The sequence below is a fragment of the Dipodomys ordii genome, unplaced genomic scaffold, assembly GCF_000151885.1.
Source record: "Dipodomys ordii isolate 6190 unplaced genomic scaffold, Dord_2.0 Scaffold10, whole genome shotgun sequence".
In the NCBI taxonomy this organism is placed as follows: domain Eukaryota; kingdom Metazoa; phylum Chordata; class Mammalia; order Rodentia; family Heteromyidae; genus Dipodomys; species Dipodomys ordii.
This window is the reverse complement of record NW_012267226.1, coordinates 721814-746634: the sequence shown is the minus strand read 5'-3', so window position 1 is coordinate 746634 and position 24821 is coordinate 721814. Positions and strand designations below refer to the sequence as shown.

The following is a 24821-nucleotide window of genomic DNA, read 5'->3' as shown; positions in this document are numbered from 1 at the left end:
TTGTTTTAAGAAAGGAGAGGGGATTAAGGAAGACTAAAGAAGTGTGTACATGTTTGATAAATGTGCCTTATGACTCATATTTTGTTAAGTATATAATTTACCCAAAAGAAAGAAAAATAAAAGTTCATGGAAAACTTGTTTGTGAGTATTCAGGGTAGGTCTCCTACAGTATCCAAAACGTGTGCAGAATCCAAATGCTCAAAAGTTGAGGAATGGATAAACAGATGTGGAGCACTATTTGGCAGCAAAAGGGAAAGAAATATTGATATACAAAGAAAAAGTAGATGAACTATAAAACATTATGTCAGATACACAGACAAGCATAATTCCATTTATGTAAATTTCCAAAAATGGTAAATCTCTAAAGACAAAACATAAAAAAGATTACCAACTACTCAGAGCTAGAAGGACTGAGCCAAACAAGCATAGGATATTTTTAAGATTAAAATGCTCTGAACTTAGACTTCAGCAATGGTACACAGCCATAAAAATTCTCTAAAAATGAATGGATCAAAATAATGTGGTATATATACATAATGGAATTCTATTCCTCCATCAGAAAAAATGACATTGCCACATTTGGTAGGAAATGGAAAGACTTGGAAAAAATTATATTAAGTGAAGTAAGCCAGGCTCAAAGAAACATAGATCCCATGGTATCCCTTATTTGCAATAGCTAGTATATGTCTTAGACAAGCAGAAAAGGTCAGATAAATCTATGTTAGGTGAAATGAACCCCAAGATAATTATTCAAATGTTTTTTCTTTCTTGTGATTGTTTCTAATGTATTTATAAGATGATTTCTTTGTTGCTTTGTATGCCCCTCCCCCACGGTATAATCCCTCCTTTCATTGTTGGTGTTGGTATAATTTGTGGAGGGGAAGGACAAAAACAAATGGTTTAAATAGGGATAAACTTGGACCCATTGCAAGAATGAGATGTACAACTGGTTATGTCAAAAAACAAATTTTACAGCTTTGGCAGGGGGAGGGGAGAGGGGGAAGCTGGGGGTGGGAGATGGGAAGGGATGTGAAGGGGAAACAAAGGAGGAGGCAACAATGCTTGATAAGAAATATACACATTACCTTGCCCATGTAATTATAACCCGTCTGTACAGTATTTTCCACAATAACTTTTTTTTAATTCTCTAAAAAAATTACGTAATATACCATTGAAAACTGAAATTCATGGCATGTAAATTACAGGTCAGTGAAACCATTTGATTATTTTTAGGGGTGTTTTCTTTACAAAAGCACATGTCTTTGAAATTTACAACATATATTAACTCATGAAAGATCAAACTACTCTTCTGCTTAAAAAAGCACCCTATTTCTATGCTAATATGGCATAAAGCAAGTTTATGTGACAACAGTAATGTTTAAATTATACCAGTTAAACTCTTTCTCAATGAATACTGCAGACACATTATGGGAAATCTATAAACATAATTTCCTCTACTTTACTTCCTCAAACCTTTAGGTTTAAACTAAGTATACTTGATAAATCCTTGGTAGAGGCCAGAGTGTTGAAGTTCATATATGTATATTCATTTATATATATATATATATATATATATATATATAGGTATGTATGTATGTGTGTACATATAAATACATATACATACATATAATTGGCTTTTATTGTTTTTTCATTTATTGTCATATTTGCAGAAGTTTTTAAGTTGTTACTACTTGTCAATACTTGTTTTTATTTTCTAGATCCCAATTTGGATCTTATCCAGAAAATCATCCTTTAGAATTTTCTCTATATTTTAATGTAGACATTTCAATGTTTGAGGTCTTCAATTCAGATCATTAATCCATTTGGAATTCATTTTTGTCTAAGGTGAAAGAAAAGGATTCTCATTTCAGTCATTTACATATATACAGTTTCCATATAACCATTTGATGGACATGCTGCATTTTTCTTCTTTTTCAAAAAGAATGTAATGGTTGTATCAATGTGGTTTAATTCCTGGGAATATTATTCTGTTACATGGATCTTTCTGTCTGTGTTCATGCTGATAAAATGCTACTTTTCTTACAATAGCTCGTCAGTGTAACTTAAAATCCAGTATATTTTCCGGTATGGTAGATTGAACGCAGGGTATCATTCTTACCAGACAGGTGTTCTACCACTTTAGCCCTGCTTCTAATAAAAAATATTTTCATAACTGCAACATGGTTCTTTATGCTTAGGTTCAATTTGATCTTAGATATCCTTTCTATTTCTGTATCAAGTTTAGAAATTCTCTTTTATTTCTCTGAAGAATACCACTTTGATGGACATTGCATTGAATCTGCTTTTGGTAAGATGACCATTTTCATGGCATTAATTTAGCCAGTTTTTGACATGAGGTGCATTTCCAACGTTGGTGTCTTCTTCAGTTTCTTCAAAGTTTTATGCTTCCCATCTTTGTATAACATTTGTATGACTTTTCCCTTTAAAATATGTCAAAGTATGTTCTATAGAACACTGTGGGTCTTTCTTGATTAGTGTGTCTTACTTTCTGAAGGGGAAACAGTAGTCTAATTGTTTTATGTTAAGTGAAAAACTGCATAAATACTAGTTAAGCCTAGTTGATCCAGTATTTATTAATTTCAACAGTTAACTTATCTCAATTGCCAATAGGTTTTCAGTTTTTCATGTTTTGTATTTTTATTTTTTTTAATTTTTTTGTCGTGAATTCTGGGCCTTGTTGCTATCCCTGAGCTCTTCAGCTGAAGTCAACAGCTCTCCTATTTGAGCCACAGCACCACTTCCGGTTTTCTGGTGGTTAATTGGAGATACGAGTCTCATGGACTTTCCTGCCCAGGCTGGCTTTGAAGCACAATTCTCAGATTTCAGCCTCCTGAGTAGCCAGGATTACAACACCAGGTTATCATGTATTTTAAAGAATGTATTTGACATATAACATAGTTGTTCAGTTCTCCTTGCAAGAACTCAGAAACCTGAGTTTCAATATTCCACTTCAATCGTGGATTCAGCTTTTTCTTTGCCATTCTATTTATTTTAGTACTGTTTTTTTATCATTCTTGTTCTACTCCTTTCCTTTTTTAAAAATTAGTTTTTTATTGTGAAAATACTGTACAGAGGGGTTACAATTACATGAGCAAGGTAATAAGTACATTTCTTATCAAGCATTGTTGCCTCCCCCTTTGTTTTCCCCCTACCATTCCTTCCCACTATCTCCACAACTGCACTTTTCTCTTGTATCCACTAAGGAGCATATACTAGCAGTAATGAGTCATCCACCTCCATCCTTACAAGCCCTGTCCATACAAATGAAGTTCTGAATTGTTCTTCCACAAAGCCAATGCACTGACAGTCACACAGTTTCTTCCTAGATTCTAAGAAGGTCATCATGGAAGTAGTGCCCTGTGATTACTCAGAAGAGGAAGATCAATGTGTAGATGAGGTAAAATTGTTCCTTTAAGTGTGAAAAATTGTTGTTTTGTATTTTTGTGTTTTTTAATGAATTTCAGATGAGAAACTTAATGAGTATATTAAAGGAGGCTTAATTCCTGTGTTTCATATGGAAGTCTTATATAATTTCCATTGTGGGAAACAGTCAGGAGAGATCAATTTCATGATTCCAATGATTGTTCCCAGATGGTGATGGTATATGATAGCATCCATTAGGCAGCACTTTTGTCACTCATAATGATTTTGAAAGTGTTGTGCATGATATCCACTTGAGAGAGGCTGCCCACTAAACATTTGCCCTTCCTGAAAATAACACCCAATGTTAAATACGTGTTCTACTCTCACATCATAATTTTTATTGTTTTCATTTAGGGTTTTTAATAATGCTTTCTCTTTTTGAAATATCTGGAAATAAACTGAGGACTTGATATTTCCTAGGAAAGCACTGTACTATTTCATTCACATCAGAAGATGTTTGGAATGAAATGGTTTTTCCTTATGTTATATTGTACTTTTGCCTAAGCCAAATTCAGTCCCTCACCCTCATAATTATGATTCATTTGTTAGCCTTTATCTAGCAGAATGCTGAAACACTTATTCATTCCATTTACATTCCTAATACAGTTGGTCTGTTTATACAGGATTGGACATGACCAGCTCCTCATAGTATCTTCTCTTCCCTATTACAGGTGGACTCCACCACCCACAAAAATCGTATGTATTCTCAACTCACTTACAGGCTTAGAAAAAACAATGAAGTGTTGGGAAAGGTTGGACTTCCTTGACTATTTTTGTTGAAAACCCCACATGATTCTGACTTTGTGGAGAAAAGAGGAATGAGGGTGTGCTCAGCAGCAATGGTGATACCACGAACATGTTTGCCAATCACATTTTTCCATTGGAAGCAGCTCTGTCGTCTTGGTGGTGTGCAGTTGTCAGCCAAATGGATGGGAGGTGTCTGTGAGTGTGTGTATGTGGACTGAGTGTTACTGTAATTGGGAAAGTTTTTCTCCTTTCCTCACATCATTATACAAAACTGCATATCACAAAATTTGTAGAAAGTTTTGAAAATTAGCCCATTAACAACATACATATGTAGATAAGTTATGCTTTCCTTATCATATCTAAAGATCAGAGTTGGAACCACATTCCTTTCTTGACAGGTGAAAATGATCAGAGAGCTTCATTCTGTAAATGGATGAAGCACATTTGAAGCCAGGCAAGGGCACATTGTTGCTCATCTGGTCTACAGCTTTAAATTCATCCTTTACTCATGGTGTTCTTGGTCACTATGTTAGCGAACACCTAATGCTAGATACATGCCTGTTAGTGTTAAAGCTTACAAAGTGCTTTCTGAAATTGAGTTGGAATAGTAGTTTCATAACATTGATGACACTTATTGGCAGAGTTTCTTCTCATTAATGTGAAATTCAAAAAACATATAATTTGGATCACCCTCCTAGATATGGGAGTGATGCGGTACATGTAGATCAGTGTAGGCAAACATGGCCTAGAGCCCATGGCGTTCATTAGCTCTTTCTCATCATGTTTAGTGATCACACTGTTAATTTATTTTATTTATCATGATCTTTATAAGCTTTACACTGTGAAATACATTCATACACTGACACTAGGTGCAGTGACAATGTACTCATTACATTACTTATGTAACTTTAAGCCTCTGTACATCATCATTACCACAAAAAATTTTTAAAACATTATAAAAGGAGATTCAGAATTAGAAGTCAATATTCAGCCTTAAGGTCCACTCCTTTAAAAGTGGTTGCTTTTAGTCAAGTAGAGGGAGACATAAGAGAGGATACAGGAACATTGGTGGAAGGAAAAGATCTTGACGTTGCTCAACATGATAGTAGAAATCTGGTTCCATTTCTGAAAGAGAAGGGGAAGCCTTGTACTTGGTCATTGAAGCTGAGCATGCTCATTGGAAATATAAAGGGTTTAAGTGTTGCAAACACATGAGGTTTATTTTAGCAGGAATATGAATCTTCTCAGGCCCTGCCCTTCTCCTTTCCTCTATACTCTGGACCCATGTCCACACCAACTCCTGAGCTTGAGTGATCCCACGCAGCACCGTTATTTTACTGACAGTCAATTTGTGTTTTCCCAGGTGCCTCCGGGACCTAGATTGATTCCCTTCCTCAATGAAGGACAAATGAAGAGGACCCAACCAAAGCAGAAGTAAGAGTGCCTGTCTTTGTGTGAAATAGAGCATTGCTTATTTATTTCCTAAATTTCCCAGTGAATTAAAATATGATCACATCAACATGCATGGTATTCATAACATATGAAATGAGAGTTATTTGCCAAATGAGATCTGACTATGGACCACAATAAAAAACTGCTGTGTTTAGATTACAAAACATACAACAAGGAACCTTGTCCAGGATATCATTTTGTGTTCCATAATAAAAATTCAACATTTGTAGAAAATACTGCCTTCACTTGTGCAAGAGTATGTAATTCGTGTGTTAATTGGTAACAGTACTTTTTCTGTTAAACTTTAGATTCTCTTGATTAATTTGTCATGTGGTCTCTAATGTTGCCAAATGAGCATCCTGTGCACAGGACACAGGATAGTGTCATTCCCACACTAATTCATTTTCTCACCTTATAGGGAGATGCATGGAGACGTGGAAATAGTGAGAATGGACTGAATTCCACGCATGTGATTGATCTGCATGGTGAGAAGGGTCAAAGTGTCTTGTGTCTTCTTGTGTACAACCAGTCTGATCACAGATTCATTTACAGAATTTATTTGTAGATATCAAGGAGAGGTTACATGATATGGAAGAAAAGCCCAGGAATCTGAGGCTTGATTTTCACGTAGAATACATAAAACTTCATGGGACAGTGTAGGGCCTGAGTAACTACTGCAGTCATTCTTAGTCTGGTGTATAAAATGAAATTTTATCTTTGTGAGGCCCTGCCTTTGTAAGGTTTCACCATCTCTCATAATTGTCACACTCTGAAGCAGGCCTCCAGAATATGAAAACTTGGGCCAAACTCCATCTCCACACCACAGAGCATATAACACAATCTAGTCTGATGTATAAGGAGGTACTCTTCCTCATAACGTTTTTGGCACTTGTGTCTCCAAAGCCTAGAATATGAGACAATATGATTTCACTAGTGAAGAAGAGGAAGACCTTGCAGGTAGGAAACCTATTGACTTGATACCCAATATTAAAGCATCCTGGATAGTAGAGGTTATGCTTTGGATTTGGAGACCAAAGCAAGATGTAGCCAGTACAAAGCCCAAGGAATATGTGCTTTCTTCATCCCTTAGTAACTCAGCAATAACAGTGTAGTGTCAAAGCTGATGTTGGACATGTAGCCTCTTTACCACTTACAAACAATATTCTCCACAAGTCTTACCCCTACTGATTCTGCTTTCGAATTCCATCACTTAGAGTTCAAATCTTGGGATGCTGACCAAGGATAGAAGGAATCTAAAGGAACCTAATGGAATAAGCCTGGCTTTCTGATAATAGGACAAGATGGAGAGAGAGTTCTCCTCACCTCTGTCAGGAACGGGCTCATTTCCTGTAATGTGAATCCTCATAACATTTTCTGCATGCTCATTTTGTGCAGATGGAATGAAATTTAGAATATGCCTATGGGCTTCCTGCACATTCTGGGTTCATCTCTAGAGTGGAGTGGTTCGCAGTGCTTTGCATTTGTTACCTCAACTCTTCATCCAATTCCCACATTCAGATGACTAGGTGTAACCCCTGAGCTCAGTTCTGGGATTGAGAAGAGTTAATGCCACTTTAGTCGTTATCCTCATTCCACACCTAAACAAATCAGCCTATATATAGATCGACTGAAATTCCCCTCTGCATGTCACAACAGGAATCCAATACACTTCCAGGCATCTGGGGCCCTAGGAAATGTTGTAAATACGACAAGTGATATTATATTCTTCATCTTTCATCCCAGGTTTCTGTATGAGAAACCAATGATGGTATGGGTTATATGGAGACAGGTAATTGTCAGTCTCATGAGCAGAAATTCATTGCCTCTTTGAGCATCCTGTCACTGGCACCAGTTGCTCATACAGTGGCAGAATCTGAGCTAGAAAAGAATCTGAAGATCTGGATATTTTTTTCACTTCAGCATAACCCAACTGAAGCCTGGAGACAGGGGCACTGTTTAAGGCAACACTGAGTTCTATGTTTCTTCCCTGTGACCCCAGGAGAAACAGAAGCCCAGGTATTCTCCAGGACATTCATTCTATCCTTCTTTCTCCAGATCACATCATCACTGTCATTGCCCAGGTGCATGCAGAATTTTCACCCTGTGATACTGAAGATGTGGAGATAGCCATGGCCAGTGCGAATATAATAAAATTTGCTATTTGTATCCCCTTGCTGTTTATATCCTCTTCCTTATCTATCACCTGCTTCTTTGTAGCTTTCTTCCATTGGTTTCTCCACATTCATTTGTTTTTCTGTAGCTAACAATTTGCACAGACACTTGAGTGTTTATGTGTATTTTTAATTTGGTACATGTATTTTCAGGCAATTACACTCTATTTTCCAGTCTGGATTATGTTTTCTTTTACCTTTCCTTGGTAGTGGAGATGCAGCAAAAGCCTTTGTACATACACGATTCTACCACAAAATATACACAAGATCTCATTAATTCACCTAAGTTGCAAGGCAAAGACCAGATTTCTTGGTGAGGCAAAAAATAAAACCTGTACCTGGCACTTGTGATTCATGCCAGTAACCCTAGATACTCTGCAGACTGAGATCTGAGGATCACGGTTCAAAGATGGCCAGTGCACGACAGTCTGTGAGACTGGAAGTTATGCTGTGGCTCAAGTGGTAGAGTGGTAGCCTTGCACTGAAGAGGTCATGAACAGTGCCCAAGCACAGAGTTCATGCCCTATGACCGAAAAATGAAATAAAATAAATAATACCTCTCAAAAAAGGTGTTCATGTTTAAGCAAATCACAGACTGAATCAGATATAGAGCAGGGGAAGTAGAGCGGTGTCAAGTCTCCTTTTTGAGTTCTCAGCTGTCATTTTCCTCAACAGGCTCAGCTGACTGCGACTTAACCCCATATCCCATAGGCTAAGAGCTCAATTTCCTCCAACTTATGTTCACCATCACAGCAGTACCTTCTAATGGCTGCTTAGGGATCATGTAGCGAAAGGATCCTGCACAGAAAGCATTTCTGGAGTGAGCAATAGCCAGGGCTTGGTGCCGAGAATCCCAAATTTAGATTATCTTGGCTCAAGATTATCTTCCAACTCTAAGGAACTTCTGAATCTCTATACTCCACTTAGCCAGCCCCCTCTTTTCTCTTTGTGTCTCCCCACTCACCTTGCTCTTGAGTCAGTATGAAGGCCTTCACTGAAATCATGTGAAGACAGTGTACTGAATACTTGAACTTAGAGCTGCATTCTTCTTGGTCCTATGGCCTTGTAAATAGTTCCAGTTAAAATTGTCTACATTTACTTTGCTTTTAAAATATTTTTTCATTGTTGTAAATATATCTCTAGCTTTTGTTGGTTGTGGGGCTGTAACTCAGAGCTTGTTTAATGTCCCTGAGCTAACTCTTACTAAATGTTATCCTACAATATACGACTGATAAACCCCTAAAGAGGTGTAGAACTGGGTGATCCCACTGACACTCAGTGTGTCCCAAATCACTCCTGTTACTTCCTGAACACAGTAACTGCACACTTAGGACTTGCCATCTGTCCATAGGTCTGTGTTGCTTTAAATCTTTTGTTGGCAGGAGTGTGTTCACTAGCAGTGATCATGGAAGTAACATTACTTGAGTCTTGGATGGTTTCAGAAGCAAAGCTTTTACAACAATTGCTAGAACTGCTCATATGAAAACCACTTCCGCCATGTGTCCTCTTGTGGGACTTCAGTGTTTTGTTCTATGTTTCTACAGCACACAGGGTTTCATTCTTGTATTCTTTTCATTCACATTTTGTATACCATTACACTTCAGAATTTTGAAAGATTCACTTTAAACCTCAGATTTTACTAGAAAATTACTTGCTAGCATTTGACTTACTAGAATATCACTAGGTATTTATCATTCCAAGTGATGGGAACTGTCTCTTAAAGGAATGATTTCAAACCACTATTTTGTTTCCAGTAGGAACTATGTTATTACAGTTAGTATTCTTTGCTTGTCCCCTTTGCTTGGCTATCTTATACTTTCTCACAACTCAAGGGTTTAAGCATCTAGCCTATGGGTATCTTCAAATTTTGAGTTTTATCTGAAAGTTTCAACTTTCCTGTTTAGCTTCTTTGGAAATACTGATCTCTTCTCTTTTTTGCAAGTCTTATCCCTCCTCTGACCTTATCTTACTTTCACTGTTGAACTCATTTCAGTGTTTGCTTTGTCTTTTCAGAGGTCTGTCTCTTTAATTCTGGTGGCTGTTATTATGATTAACTTTATCTTGCATGTTTTAATTGTTTTTCTATATAGTTTCCTTATTTATTTATTTTATTATATTTGAGTAGTTGTACAAAGGACTTGCCATTAAACAAATTAGTTTATAAATGCAATGTACCTTGGTCAATATACCTGCTGTCCCATTGAACCTTTTCAACCCTCCTTCCCAAACCCTCCTTGCCCACTTTTCTTAATTTTGTAGTTTACACCTTATATACATTTACCCTTCTTTGTTCTCTTCATGCTATCTCTTTCTCCTTGATTCTTCCCTACTCATTTAAAGTATTTCTTGTTTCCTGTTGCTTGTTTTGTGAATCTTTGAGCCTCTCTAATGAATACCATTATAGTATAGAGATTCCCTCAAAACTGAGAATTTTCATGTCTTAGCGGTATGATCCTGTACTGATTTGTCATTTTTCCTATAGTATCTTTGAATGGAAATGACATCAATATTTTCCATTTCCTTTTAGAAGTAAACTGTACCTTCTGATGATCCTCAAGTCTTTATTAAATTCTCTGGTTCTTTGCCTAAGCTATTTTCAGCCCATATATTCTTATTTCTGTATCTTAGGAAACTTTTTTTTTCTGGTGAACACAGAAATTGTGGACCCTCCCTTCAGTGTTCTTCTATCACTGTGGTGTACAATAGACTTTTGTAGATAGGACTGGAAAAGACCTGGTTATTATCTGTTCTTCCCTATCTGCAGGTGGATGCCATTGCTCTGGAAACCTGTATGTATTCTCAACTCACTCCTAGGATTAGGAAATGTTTAAGTGTCAAGAAAGATTGGACTTTCTTGCATGTGTTTGTTCAGAAGCCGGTCTTGATTCCAGTTTCCTGGTGGAAAAGAGAGATGAAATGTGCTGAACAGTTGCAGATATACAAGGAAGAATTCTGAGCATCTCATTTTGTCCCTGGAAGCAGCTATGTCAATGTGGTATGGAGTATGGTTGTATGAATGGTGGTCAGGAAGTGTCTACAAGTGTGTCTGTGTGGAATTATTTCCTATGAAACTAGGATACTGTCTTTCTAAGCCAACAAAACATTTTCGAACCTACATACAGCACTACCAATATAAACTTTGGAAAACGAGCCATTATCAGAGCACACTGCACACTACACATAATTCATACACTCCTCCACTGCAAGGTAAAACTTATGGTTAAATAGCATCCACAGTCCTAATATGGTCATGATGCAGAGAAACATCATCAACCATTTGATATTGAAAATAGGGATATGTTGAAGTCAGGAAAGGGCTGAGTGTTGATCCTCTGAGCTACGATCTTGCATTAGTTATTTTGACATGGAATACCTAGTAAAAATGTCAGGGGGTGCTATTGCTTACAGAGTGCTGTCTGTTATTTGAGGTGGTTGCAGTGGTCACATCTCCCATAGTATAAGTAAGAGAAGACATTTCTTGTTACTAACATCACATTTATAACAAGGATCAGGATATCTCCTAGATGTGAGTGCAATGAGACATGGAATAGAACAATGCAGTGATGGTGGACTTTTCAGCACTTACTCCTATGCATTACTTGTCATGGAATGATTTTATTGTTTCAAATGTGATTTTCAAAAGCCTTGCAAACACTCAAATTCAATAGCACATGGATACTAAATAGGTTCACAAGTAATACAAAACATCACTAGACTACAGTCCTTGGACCCATCCCTGTTCAGCTCAATGGCATCTATTCCTTCTTGCCAAACTCCAGGACAAATGTCCATTCTTGAAGGGTATAGTTCTATTGACACTAATACATTGTGTGTACAAATTCATCACAAAAAAACCAAATCACTTGGTGAATATCTATAAATGGTAGCATTTCACTGTTGGCACATCATCTGTACTAACAAGATATCATTGCAAAATGATTGGGACACTACAAGAGAATAGCTAGCCTGAAATTAAATTCAGTATGAGAGCAATGATTATTTGTAATCCTGTAATGAGAGAATGTGTGTGAGAGTAAATGTAGGAGGTTATATTCTTCTTGGAAGAAAAAAAGATCTTGGAAGGGATCAACAACACAATGGAGAACCAGTTCCAATTCTGAAAAGAATTAAGATGGCTCAGATGTACTCAATAAAGCACAGCATATACCTTAGTATTCTCACCCCTTTTAAACATTACCACATCAAATAGGCTTCATTTATCTGAAAAGATAATACTTCTGATGTTTCTCAATTCTTTTCTAATTCTCTCCTTTCCTTATATTCTTGTCTCATGTCCCTACCACTAATAACCCTAAGTAATCCCAACCAACATTGCTGTTTTACTGACCATCAATCTGCATCTTCCTAGTTGTTTCTGAGCTTGTGAAGAATTCTGTTCCGCAAGTCATGACAAATGAGGAATATCCAAAAGCTGAAGTGAGTGTACTTGTCTTTGTGTGAAATTCAACTATTACTTTCTTTTCCTTATCAACTATATTACATTATGATCATGTAAACATGTGTCTGATAACTGACATCAATTTTCCTTAAGGGAATATGTAGGGATAGATATTTTCCCACTGAGATCTAATTGTGGACAACATTAAAAATAGCCTTCCAAAGTAGAATTATGACTCAGATGGTAAATAGCTTTCTTGGAGTGAAAAAAAAAACCTGTAATGGGGGAGAATCTGCTTTCAGATATTACAAGATTTATTAAAGTAAACTGTATTCATGGAAGCATTTCTTAACCCCTAAAAATTACAATTATCTAAAAAGGACAAAATGGACTTGAGCCAAGCACAGCACCTGACCAGTGAGCAGGACCAGAACAGCCTCATTTTCATAGTAACTCTTTTTTATCATTACAGGTGGATGAAGGCAATAGGGCAAATGACCATGAGAATGGACTAAGTCGCACACAAGTGGCTATTGTGCATGGTGAGATGGTTAGCAATGTTTTGTCTCTTTTATGGCCTCCAGAGAATGAATCAAGGTCTAAGAAAATTACATGAATCATTTCTTAGGGTGGTATCCCAATGGATTTAATTTTCTTTGTGAAAACCTACCTCATTTCTCAACATTTCAACACTCAGCACCATGCCTCCATAATTTGAATTTGGGGGCAAATCACATCCAAATAATATAAAGTACTTAATTTAATATAATCTAATAAAGAGTAAAAGGATGCGGTATCATCTTCAATAACGTTCTTTGCAATGTTTTCTGCCTGGAATACAAGTTGATATGATTCAAATAGTGAAGAAGACAATGCTGCTGGTAGGACAGCAGCATTGGAATTGAAACTAAATGGCAAAGATTCCTGGGAGGTATAAGTCATGCTTCAGCTCTTGAGAAACAAAGAACGGAGTAGAGAATACCAAGAACAAGAAATATGTACAAACTTCTAAATTAGTGGCATAGGAATAAGGCATGGAACTTTACAGTGTCATTTTTTTTGCTATTAAAAATGCCATTCTCCTTGAGCATTCCTTTTCCTGATACTTTGTCTGGAAAAGAACACAGCGTTGGAGTTCATAGCTTGCTTTGTCTTGGGATGTTGATTCATAATAGAAGGTATCTATTGGCACAGGCCTGGCTCTCAGGTACTAGTTGAATGTGGAGAGAAAGTTGTCCTTATTTCATCAGGCGGTAGATTAGAAGTTGATTCTGGTTCACTGACTTTTCAGGCCCTACAGCATCCCTTTCCATTCTGCCTCTCTGTCCAGTCCAGATTAAAAGCCATTGCCCAGGAATGAGATAAAGAATATTCCAGTGGGCTTCTTGCACACTTCCATTGTGTTCAGGAGAAGAGTAGCCACAAGTGTGCTCTGCAGTTCTTATTTTCACTTTTCATGCAAATGCCAAATTCTGGAACTATGAGTAACCCTGAGGGCAATTATGGATATGTGAAAATCAAAAGTCTATACAATCTCTAACTTCATCTTATACCCAGAACAATCAGTCTACAGGTGGGTTGGCTATAATTCTATCCAACAAGGCATAACAGAAACCCAAGCTAATACCAGTTACATCAGGGCTCTAAGAAACCAAGTCATTCACAATGGAGACATTATATTCCTCAACTTTCATACAGTGTTCCATTTATGAGAATCATACAGTGTTGCCGGGGTTGCAAGGAGAAAGGAAAGAGGGTTTAGAGGTATGGAACAGTTGGGGGAATATCAGCCAAAGAGCCAAAGCATCAGATCAAGAAGTGAAATCCTAGTCATGAATAAAAAGAAAAGGAAACAAGGCCAACTAGCCAGATGCTGATGATTCACAACTATAATCCTAATTATTCAAGGAAGCTGAGATATTGATCATCATGTCTTGAATTCAGCTGGGCAGGAAAGTTCATGAGACCTTTATGTCCTATTAACTACCACAAAAGACAGGACTGGATCTGCAGTCCAATTGGATGACTGCTAGGATTGAGGGGGGGAAAGAAGCTAAGAGACAGCATCCAGGTAGTATCAAGTCAAGTCCCAGGACTCACAAGAAGAAGAAAAATAGGACAAAGAAGGAAAGAAAGAAAAAGAAAATAGGAGACATTATAGGAAAGAGAACTTTTGGTTGGGTGTGTGAGAGAAGTTAATATTATGAGTGCAAATTCATAAAGTGGCTCCCTCTGTGAGAAATGGGATAAGAAACCACTTCCTACTATAGGGGTAGAGTCTGGGCTAGAAAAGGACCTGAGGATTTTCATTGCAACCTAACCTGACTGAAGCCAGCAGACCAGAGATAAGACAAAACTCTCCATTATTCCAGAAAAATAGGAGACAAATTAATCCTTTGGACTTTCACTCTATTCTTCCTTGCTCAGATGACACCATCCCTGTCACTGCTGAGGTGCATCAGGGATCCTCCTCCAATGATTCAGAGGATACTGAGACAGACACCACCAATGAGAATGTAATTCATGTCCTTTCTCTGACCCTTATATGTCCTATTTCTTATTCAACAACTACTCTTTTAGAGTTGTCTCATCAGATTGCTCCCCGTTTTTTGGACTTTTCCTTTTTTCATTTGCATTAATGATTGAATTTTCTCAGTTTTTCACTGTTTAATAATCATAGGTATGTGTCTTCATTATATCTCCAGCCATTTTCACCATCCTTCTGAGATATGCCTTTGGTTTCCTTTGTCTTTCTTTCGTTCTTGAGATGCAACTCAAACCCATGTACACTCAAGTGTCTACATTGAGTTACACACTCAGTCCCCCTGTTTGACTTGAGTTTCTGTTATGGCCAGATTATGTGGTGGATTTTTTGTGAAAATATTGTACAGAGGAGTCACAATTACATGGGCAAGATAATGAGTACATTTCTTATCAAGCATTGTAGTTTCCTCCTTTGTTTCCCCTTCCTATCCCTTCCCATCCTCCCCCCAACCCCCTACCCAATCTTCCTCCCCCCCAGCAAAGTTGTAAAGTCCTTTTTTCCACATAATGCCTTGTACATCTCATTGTTGCAATGGATCCCCCTGTATCCCTATTTGTTTTTTCCCTTCTCCTCCACAAATTATACCAACCTCAAATACAATGAAAGCAGGGATTATACCATGGAGGAGGGACATACAAAACAACAAAGAAATAATCTTATAAATGTGTTAAAAACAATCACCTGAAAGAAAAAAAAACATTTGAATACATATTGTAGGGTTCATTTACCTAACATCAACTTATCTGACCTTTTCTGCTTGACTCAGACATATACTAGTTATTGCAAATAAAAAAAAAGTGTTTAGGAAAAATGTGAGTCAAGGGATCACTCATGTTTTGCTTAGCAGGTCTAAGAAGGGATATTTTTAGAATAGTTAAAGGCAGTGCTGTTTCCCCTTTCTGTGTCAGCAGTACTCATTCTCCTTAGCAGACCCAGCTCACACTCTGTAGCTCCTAGGTCAGTAGCACACTTTCCTCCAAATCCAGTTCACCATTAGAACAACTGCTAAAGCCTCAAGTATGGACTAGGGAAGGGTGTTTCCTCCTAGCAAGGACTTAGGAACACTGTCCAAAAACTGCACTAAGGATTCAGCAGACAAACCATAAGGCTTCCAAGCCTAAATCAGGGATTACTGGTGCTCAAGTTCATTTTCCAAGGCTTATGAACTTCTGAGTATCCACACACTTGAGCTACCCTATGGTCCCTTCTCTGTCTGTCTCCCAACTTGGAACTCAGCTAGGTGTATATTGCTGATTTCTGTAGTGAATTCTGAGGAGACAGAGACATGAATTCTTGAACTCAGAGCTGCCATCCTGCTACTCCTACACCCATTATAAATCATTCTATTTTTAAATTGTTTAAATGTAGTTTGTATTAAATGGTTATAGCCAGGCACTTGTGGTTGACCCCTGTAATCCTAGCTACTCAGGAGGCTGAGATCTGAGGATTGTGGTGCAAAGCCATCCCTGGCAATAAATTCTGTGAGATTCTCCCGGGAGGTCACCATATTGATGCCGAATTTAGCGCGGACACCCGATCGGCATAGCGCACTGCAGCCCAGACCTCCTGGACTCAAGCGATCCTCCGGACTCAGCCTTCCGAGTAGCTGGGATTACAGGCGCAAGCCACCGTTCCGGCTCTGTGAGATTCTCATCTCAGATTAACCACCAGAAAAGTAGAAGTTGCACTGTTAGCCTTTAGCTAAAGAACTGAGTGATAGTGCCCATGCCCAGAGTTCAAGACCCACCACAGACACCAAAATTGCTTTTCCTCCTCTTTATGGTATAAATATTAATTTATTTTATAATAAACTATTTCTTTACTGATTGTTTTATGTAAATTATCTTTTCTAATATACAACTGTTGTAGGACAAACTTTCGAAAGAGGGAGTACTTTATTGATTATCCAGCAATCACCCTAGTGACCCCCTCATTACCCATTTCCCCCCTTATCTCTCATGTTGTGTCTATTGAATGCAGTTACTGCCCACATGCCCACTTAGCACTTACCATTTGCGTGTGTGTGTGTGTGTGTGTGTGTTTAATCTGTACCTCTTTAGGTATTTTGTCAACAGAATTCTGTTTATTCCCCTGGAAGGGATCATAGGAGTAAAATGATCTAGGTCATTGAGGGCTTAGAAACCAGGACAAATTGACTGTACCTAACTTATTACCCCTATGTGTACTCTTGTGGATCTTTAGTGCTCTATGTCTCCTTCAGCACACAGGTTTCTTTTGTATTATTTGAAATTCCTTTTCATTCTTTGTATGTCATTTGCTAGTCTACCCCCAAATTGTAAAGGATTTTTTTAAACTCCAGAATTTTACTAGGATATGATTCAGGAGAATATATGGTTTGCTTTCATTCCCATATTCAGTTTTGGGAACTGTTTCTTTAAGAATCAGCTGCAAATTACTGTTTTACTTTCAGAAGGACCAATGAAATTACAGGTTTATGATTCACTTGTTGTTCTGCTCTTTGTTAATGGTTTATTCATTTTCTGGAATCTCAATTGTATATCCATGCAATCTTTTATGCTTGTCTTTAACTTTTGAAAATTGTCCTGTCTTTTACTATCTCCTGTTTAGCTTCTTTGAAAACACCTCCATTCACCTTCCTTCCTTTTATCTTCTAAGACACATGCCTTCACTTTTCTCTTTGTTTCACTACTGTATTGTTTTCAGTGTTTGCATAATATATCCTGGATTTTGTTCATTTACTTCTGTTTTTCATTCTGATGATGTCCATCCTGCTTTCCCTCATCTGTATGAATATTTCTTATGTTAGAGAATGATATATTACCCATTAAATACATTCCATCAAATCTCAGAACTTTCACATTTTAGTGCCATTTATCTGGACTGATTTGTGTTTTCCTTTTATATATTTTTATGAAAGTAATATCAATATGTTATTATTCCCTTGTAATAAAAATGGACATTAGGAGCATAGGGTTTATCAAACCTTTTCTAAATCCTCTTGTACGTTTACATAATTACTACTCAGTCACTTGTGTACACAAAAAGGATTCTTTTTTTCTCATTGCAACAATGAGATGTACAAGTCGTTATGTCGAAAAATGTACTTTACAACTTGGGCAGGTTGAGGGGGGGAGAAGATGGGAAGGGGAAACAAAGGAGGAGGCAACAATGCTTGATAACAAATGCACTCATTATCTTGCCCATGTATTTGTAACCCCTCTGTATGGTATTTTCACAATTAAAAAATATCCACGGATGTAGAATTCTTAAGTGATTCAGCTTTGCATTTCTACTGTAGCTGAGAAAAATTGCATAGCAGAAGTTTTAATAATTTAAATGAATAAATAATTGTACTTGCCATAAAAAGAAGGATTCTTTTATAAACTTTCATTCCAGGAATACAAGTCCTCCCTATTAGTTTTCTAATGTCATCATCATTAACCATAGGCCTGTTTGAGGAGGACTGGACATGACTTGTTTCTCACTGTGTCTTCTCTTCTCTGACTGCAGGTAGACTCCACACCACATGAAGCCTGTATGTATTCCCACATAACTCACTAGAACACACTAAAGTTGCTGAGAAAAGTTGGGCTTTTTTTTTTGGCAGATTCTATACAGAATTCAATCTCAATCCAACTTTTGCTGATGGAAAAGAGAAATTACTTTGTGCTTAGCAGAACTGGTGATCAAAGAAACAACTCTGATCATCTAATTGTTCCCTCTAAGCAGTTTTGCAATTTTGGTGACATAGAGTTTATGACTGTGACCTCCTCCTAGGCATGAGAGCCATGACGTACCTGGTTAAATACTATAGGTATTAATTAGCATTATCAGTAATTCCTCAGAGTGAACTGTTTTCATGGAGTTATTTAATTATATGGATTTAGTGTGAGCTTTAGTAGTATTAAAAACATACATATTCAATAGTACACTGACCCTAGTTTCCATGGTAAGTAACACAATGTTCAGGCTGGTTTCAATCCCTACATATATCTCCAAATGTTCCAATCTCCAGGATTTGTGGACAGGATCACACATATATCTACCTCATTCAAGTAATACTCATTTGTGGAGATGCTTGTCAGATTATAAGCCACTTGCTGAACAGGTGCATAGACATATGAGAATACTCCTAAGGCCACCTGGTCACTTTTCGGTCCTTCTGGAAAGGATTGGTGAGAAGCACATTTTCCGTTTTTTTTACATCCACCCTTCATCCAAATCCCATCTTCTGGGGCTAAGTTAAACCCTGAGGACATCTATGGAAGTCTGATGATCTCATGTCACCCAGTCACTAACCTCATCTCATACTTAAAAAACTCATGCTATGTGTGGGGGACAGAAATTCTCTCTAACAGAACATAACAGAAACCCAAGTCAATGGCAGTTATCTTGGGGCATTAAGAAACTGAGTAATTAGAAAAGGTGACAACATAGCCTTCTTTATTCATGCAGTATTCAGTGTAGGTGAAACGTAGGAAGGGTCAGGATTAAAGGGGAAGGAAATTTGTCAGAATGAGATGAAAAGGAGGTGTGCATGGTGAGTGATGGAAGGCAAGAACATGAAGGCAAATCATCAAGTGGCTGCTGCTTTGAGCAAAGGAAAATATACTATTTCTGCTATAGAGGCAGTGTCTGGTCTGGAGAAAGTCTATAAGATGAGAGACATTATCCCTAGTGTAGTATAACAAAACTGAAGCCTGGAGATAGGAGAACAGAGATGAGGAATAATAAAGTTCTGAGATGGTCTTCATGATACCAGAATAAACAGGAGTCAATATCCTTTCTCATCCAGACATTCACTCTATCCCTCATTACCTCAGATGTCTCTGTACCTCAGTGCCCTGGACCATGATGAAGCTTCCTTCAGCGATTCCTCCAGCGATTCCTCTAGCAAGAATGGAGAGGGAGACACCTCCAATGAGAATGTAATGCATTTCCTTTCTGTCTCTTTTTAATCCTCCTTAGGAGTTTTCCTGTAAGTTTCAGTCTTCCTTAGACAATTTGCTAAATCGCTCATACTTAGTTTGTTCTTTCTTTAGCCATTTAATCCTTCTTCTCAGCAATGACAAGTTCCTTTTGTCTTTCTTTGCTGGTGGAGATTGATCCCAGGCTCAGGTACATATATGGGACTACACTTCCAGGACACACTTGTTCCTATTGATTTTTCCCCCATTTTCATGCGTGGGCAAGATAGGAAGATGGTGTTAAAGAGATAATTATCCTCAAACAACAGTGTGTCCAGAATATGTTCATGCATAACCAGAAGGCATCAGGAAGGATCCTGTACAGAGTGGGGGTGCAGGCTTGTATCGCGTGTCTGTGTCAGCATGTACCACACTTTTCAGCATATCCAGCTGACTAAAGCTAACTATCTCCACCCTACAGACCCAGAATACACTCCCTAACACTTGATGTTTACCATCAGAACAAGAGCTGCTAATGGATAATCCATTGTGATCCAAGGCAGTTTGTTCTGGGAGGATATTTAGGGACATTCTGTCCCTGCAGAAATAATTTTATGCTGTGAGCTGCAGAAAGGGCTTAGTGCCTCCAATCCTAAAACCGGGAGTTACATGCGACCAAAGTCACCTTCAAGGCTAGGAACCTGTGATGCTCCACACACTCCTCAGCCACCCTACTTGCTTATCTCTGTCTCTCCACTCACCTGTTCCTGTTTCCATATTGCAATACCCTGAAGTGGAACCTGATGAGACAGAGACTTGAATTCCTCAACTTGCAATATGTTCCTGCTTGGCTTAACCCCCTTCTAAATAGTTTGAGTTTTAGTAGATTTTAGATAGTAGTTGTTATATAATCAATAATACAACTATAATTCAACATAATATAAGTATATTAAATATAATCAAATATTAAATAAAAACATTAATATTAGGCTGGGTGATGGTAGCTTGCACCTGTACTCCTAGCTATTTAGGAGGCTGAGATGTGAGTATCATGGTTCAAGGCCACCCTCAGCAGAAAGGACTGTGAGACTCTTATCTCTAACTAACCACCAGAAAACCAGAAGTAGGGCTGTGACCCAAAGTACTGGAGTGCTAGCCTTCAGCCAAAGAACTCTGGGATTATAATCAGTTGCCAACATCAGGTCTTATGATCAAAATATATATATATACAAAAATTTGTAAAATGTTCCTCTTACATTAAATAGAATTACACATATTAATATAATTCGATATATTGGAAATTGTATTAGATATATTACATAGGAAAAGTATTCATCCAACATATAATTTGATATATTAAACAATTTATTAATATGAATATAATTTAATGTAATTCATAATATATAATTGAATATACTAAATGATTAAATTTATATTATTTCTGCTAGGTATGATAAAATATGCTATAGTATCATTAAGTGATATATAATTAAATATATTACAATTTATTAAATATTAATATGAGTTAAAGCTTACTATAAATTGGTAAATAATATTGAATATAATTTATAATATACAATTAAATTTAAAACATTCATATTTATAATGAAATATGATACATAGTATAGTTAATTTTATTTCACTGTAATTAAATATTAAAATGTAACACTAAGATTTTCAAAATGATCATATTAAAATACTAAGTTAATATAATATCAATAATAGTTCTCTTTTTAATGTTATAGGTTCACACATTTTATTTGTTCATACATATTAAATAGTATTCATTTAAGTGTGAAGTATTAAATGAAATCTGTTTTTCAATATACAAGTGATCATAGAACGACCCTCAACAGATAGAAATTTGTTCATCATAATGCATTCACCCTAGTGGAGCCAATGTCATCCAGTTTCTCCAACTTTTTATTTTTATTTTTTATTGTGAACATACTATACAGAGGGGTTACAATTACATGGGCAAGATAATGAGTACATTTCTTATCAAGCATTGTAGCCTCCTTTATTTACCCTTCACATCCCTTCCCAGCATCCCCCCGCACCCCCTACCCAATCCTCCCCTCCACCCAAAGTTGTAAAGCTCATTTTCGACATGACAACTTGTACTTCTCATTGTTGCAACGGGTCCACTGTATCCTTATTTAAACGACTTGTTTTTCCCCTTCCCCTCCACAAATTATACCGACATCAAATACAGTGAAAGCAGGGGTTATACTGTGGGGGAGGGACATACAAAGCAATAAAGAAATAATCTTATAAATGCGTTAGAAACAATCGCATGAAAGAAAAAAATTTAAATATATATCTAAGGGTTCATTTTCCTAACATCACCTTATCTGACCTTTTCTGCTTGACTCATACATATACTAGATATTGCAAATAAGGGAAACCATGGGACCTATGTTTCTTTGGGCTTGGCTTACTTCACTTAATATAATTTTTTCCAAGTCTTTCCATTTCCTAACAAATGGGGCAATGTCATTCTTTCTGATGGAGGAATAGAATTCCATTGTGTATATATACCACATTTTCTTGATCTGTTCATCTACTGAGGGGCATCTGGGTTGGTTCCATATCTTAGCTATAGTAAATAATGCTGCAATAAACATAGTCGTGCTGGTAGCTTTAGTGTGGTCATGTTTGTAAATATTTGGGAAAATGTCCAAAAGTGGGATTGCTGGGTCATAGGGGAGCTCTATTTGAAGTCTTTCTACAACTTTTTCTGTCTTCATTGAACATAGTAGCTTATTCTTTGGTACTAGCATCTCTCCTTAGGTCACTGCTTCCCTAGATTTTTTTCTTGACTGAAATGTGTTTTCCAACTAAAGTCTCCTACCAATGTTCTTGATGCTTTAATACCTGAAGCCAGATTAGCTACTATCAAATCCTGATCACACCATTTCCTTCCTGGGATCTTCAATGTGCTCTCTATGTCCCTTCAGAACACAGTTTCTCTCTGAATGTAAGAAGTCACTTTCTATTGTCTTGTCATTTTCTCTTCTGTTCTCAAGTGCCAAGAAGTCACTTTAAAGTCCACAATTATATGAGGAATATGACTTGCTAGGATATGACTTGCTAGGATATAACTTGCTATTCTTCATTCTCAGTCATGGGAATTGTATCTTGAAGAAACAAACCCAAAATCCTTTGTACAGCTAATTAAAGATAAGAAAATGTTCCAAAGAACACTAACAACAAACCACAGAGGGACAACTGTACTAATGGAGATACGATGGTTTTTTTTTTACTTTGTCAAAGTCAGTATACTCATTGAGATATAGTATAATCCATAATTTCTTACGATTTTCTTTCATCAGTGGGAAGAGAGAGCCCAGAATTTGCTCAAGACCTGTTTCCATTTTTTTATCTATGCACAAGAATATATTATTACACCAAATTTAAAAACTAATTGAATTAAAACAAAATCAAATCTATCATTTAGTTTCTTTGGATCTAGTGGGTTTTCCTTTTTATGGCAAAGCACAGACCTTCAGTAATTGCTTCTGAGTTTCATTACTGTCTTGACTGAAATCGGTGCTTATCATCTCCTGTTGTCAGTCCATATAATTCTGAGTTCCTCTTATTTTGCTTGGTGAAGTCCTTTCATGGATTATCTCATTTTCTATGTTTTCATTATTTTACAAAAACGTCATTACCTAGAAATTCCCTCCCATCAGGTTTCTGAACTCTTGTGATTTTAATGCCAAGACATTGTGCTTACACCTTTTCTCTTTCTGTACTTTTGTATGGAAATTACATCAGTATTTTGCTGGTCCAGTTTAGACATGCAGTTATTAGAGCTTTTCATAGTGAAAGCACATATGCAGCTTCTCTCTGTTCTTTCTTTGCACTGATCACCTTTTGCACTTTCTTTACTTTCTGGTTGTGGACTTCCCCATTCTATAGTAAGACTTGTCTCTCATCAAAACTTGCATCTTGGGTCTGGGAAGATGGCTCAGTGGTAGAGTACTTGCCTTGCATGGATGAGGCCCTGGGTTTGATTCCTCAGCCTAACATAAGCAGAAAAAGCCGGATGTGGTGCTGTGGCTCAATTGGTAGAGCACTTGCCTTCAGCTGAAGAGCTGAGGGACAGCACCCAAGGCCCAGAGTTCAGGCCCCATGACCAGCAAAACAAAAAGAAAAAGTAAAAAAAAAAAAATCTTGCATTTTGCCAGGTACTGGTTGCTCACGTTTGTAATCCTAGCTACTCAGGAGGCTGAGATCTTAGGTTCATGGTTCAAAGCCAGCCCAGCAGGAAATACCATAAGACTCTTATCTCCAATAAACCACTCAGAAACATAGAAGTGGCGCATGGCTCAAGTGGTAGAGTGCTAGTCTTGAGCTGAAAAGCTGTGGGACAACAACCAGGCCCAGAGGTCAAGCCCCACAACCAACCAAAGGAAAAATACAAAAAACAAAAACCTTGCATCTTGTCCTTATCCTTCTACCTTGTAGTATCTTGTCCTTGCATCCTGATTAGTGCTCTTCTACATTAGGCATCTCTTTAAGCTAAAAACTGTCACTAGAGGACAAAACCTGTAGTCTCAATCTAAGAGATTATACATTTCCTATAAAGTCAATAATTTAATTACTATTGGCACTATACCTATATATTCTTGTTTAGGTATTGTTTCCTTTTTCTGAATCTGTATTGCAATCTTATAATTAATTTTTTTTCTTTTTTATTTCAGTTACAGAGAAATTTTCTCCAACTTTTCTTTTAGAACATTTGAATTTAGCAAATTTTGCTCACTTTTCATCTTGATGTTCTGTGTGACTGTCCATAAGATAAATTTTTTAGCTACTGAAAACTGTTAATTAGTTGGAAACTTTCAGCAAAGAAGCATAAGATTAACTTAGTCTGTGGTACAGCTCTTACCAATGGAGGATAATAATAATAACACATAATATACTTTAATGTCTTACCTATCTAATAACATCCCAAAGACATCCTATAAATATATACCCAATTTAAACTTTAAAAAATGTATTAGTAAATAAATATTTAAAGACTAGGCCTCTAAGTGGGCGAAAGACTTAAAGAGAAACTTCTCTGAAGAAGAAAGAAGGATGGCCAATAGACACATGAAGAAATGTTCAACATCCCTAGCCATAAAAGAAATGCAAATCAAAACAACATTGAGATATCACCTCAC

At 37.0% G+C, this 24821-nt stretch overlaps 1 protein-coding gene across 1 annotated transcript in view; it reads left to right on the top strand.

The window, feature by feature from the left end:
- The first annotated feature begins 3364 nt into the window (after nucleotides 1-3364).
- Nucleotides 3365-24821, top strand: part of LOC105980558 (anaphase-promoting complex subunit 4-like) — a 137392-nt gene continuing 115935 nt past the window's right edge. Inside the window, 7 exon segments of the mRNA XM_013009448.1 lie at nucleotides 3365-3418; nucleotides 6062-6128; nucleotides 7699-7806; nucleotides 12184-12251; nucleotides 12686-12755; nucleotides 14641-14729; nucleotides 19564-19668. Of these exon segments, the coding sequence (XP_012864902.1) occupies nucleotides 3365-3418; nucleotides 6062-6128; nucleotides 7699-7806; nucleotides 12184-12251; nucleotides 12686-12755; nucleotides 14641-14729; nucleotides 19564-19668 (561 nt within the window).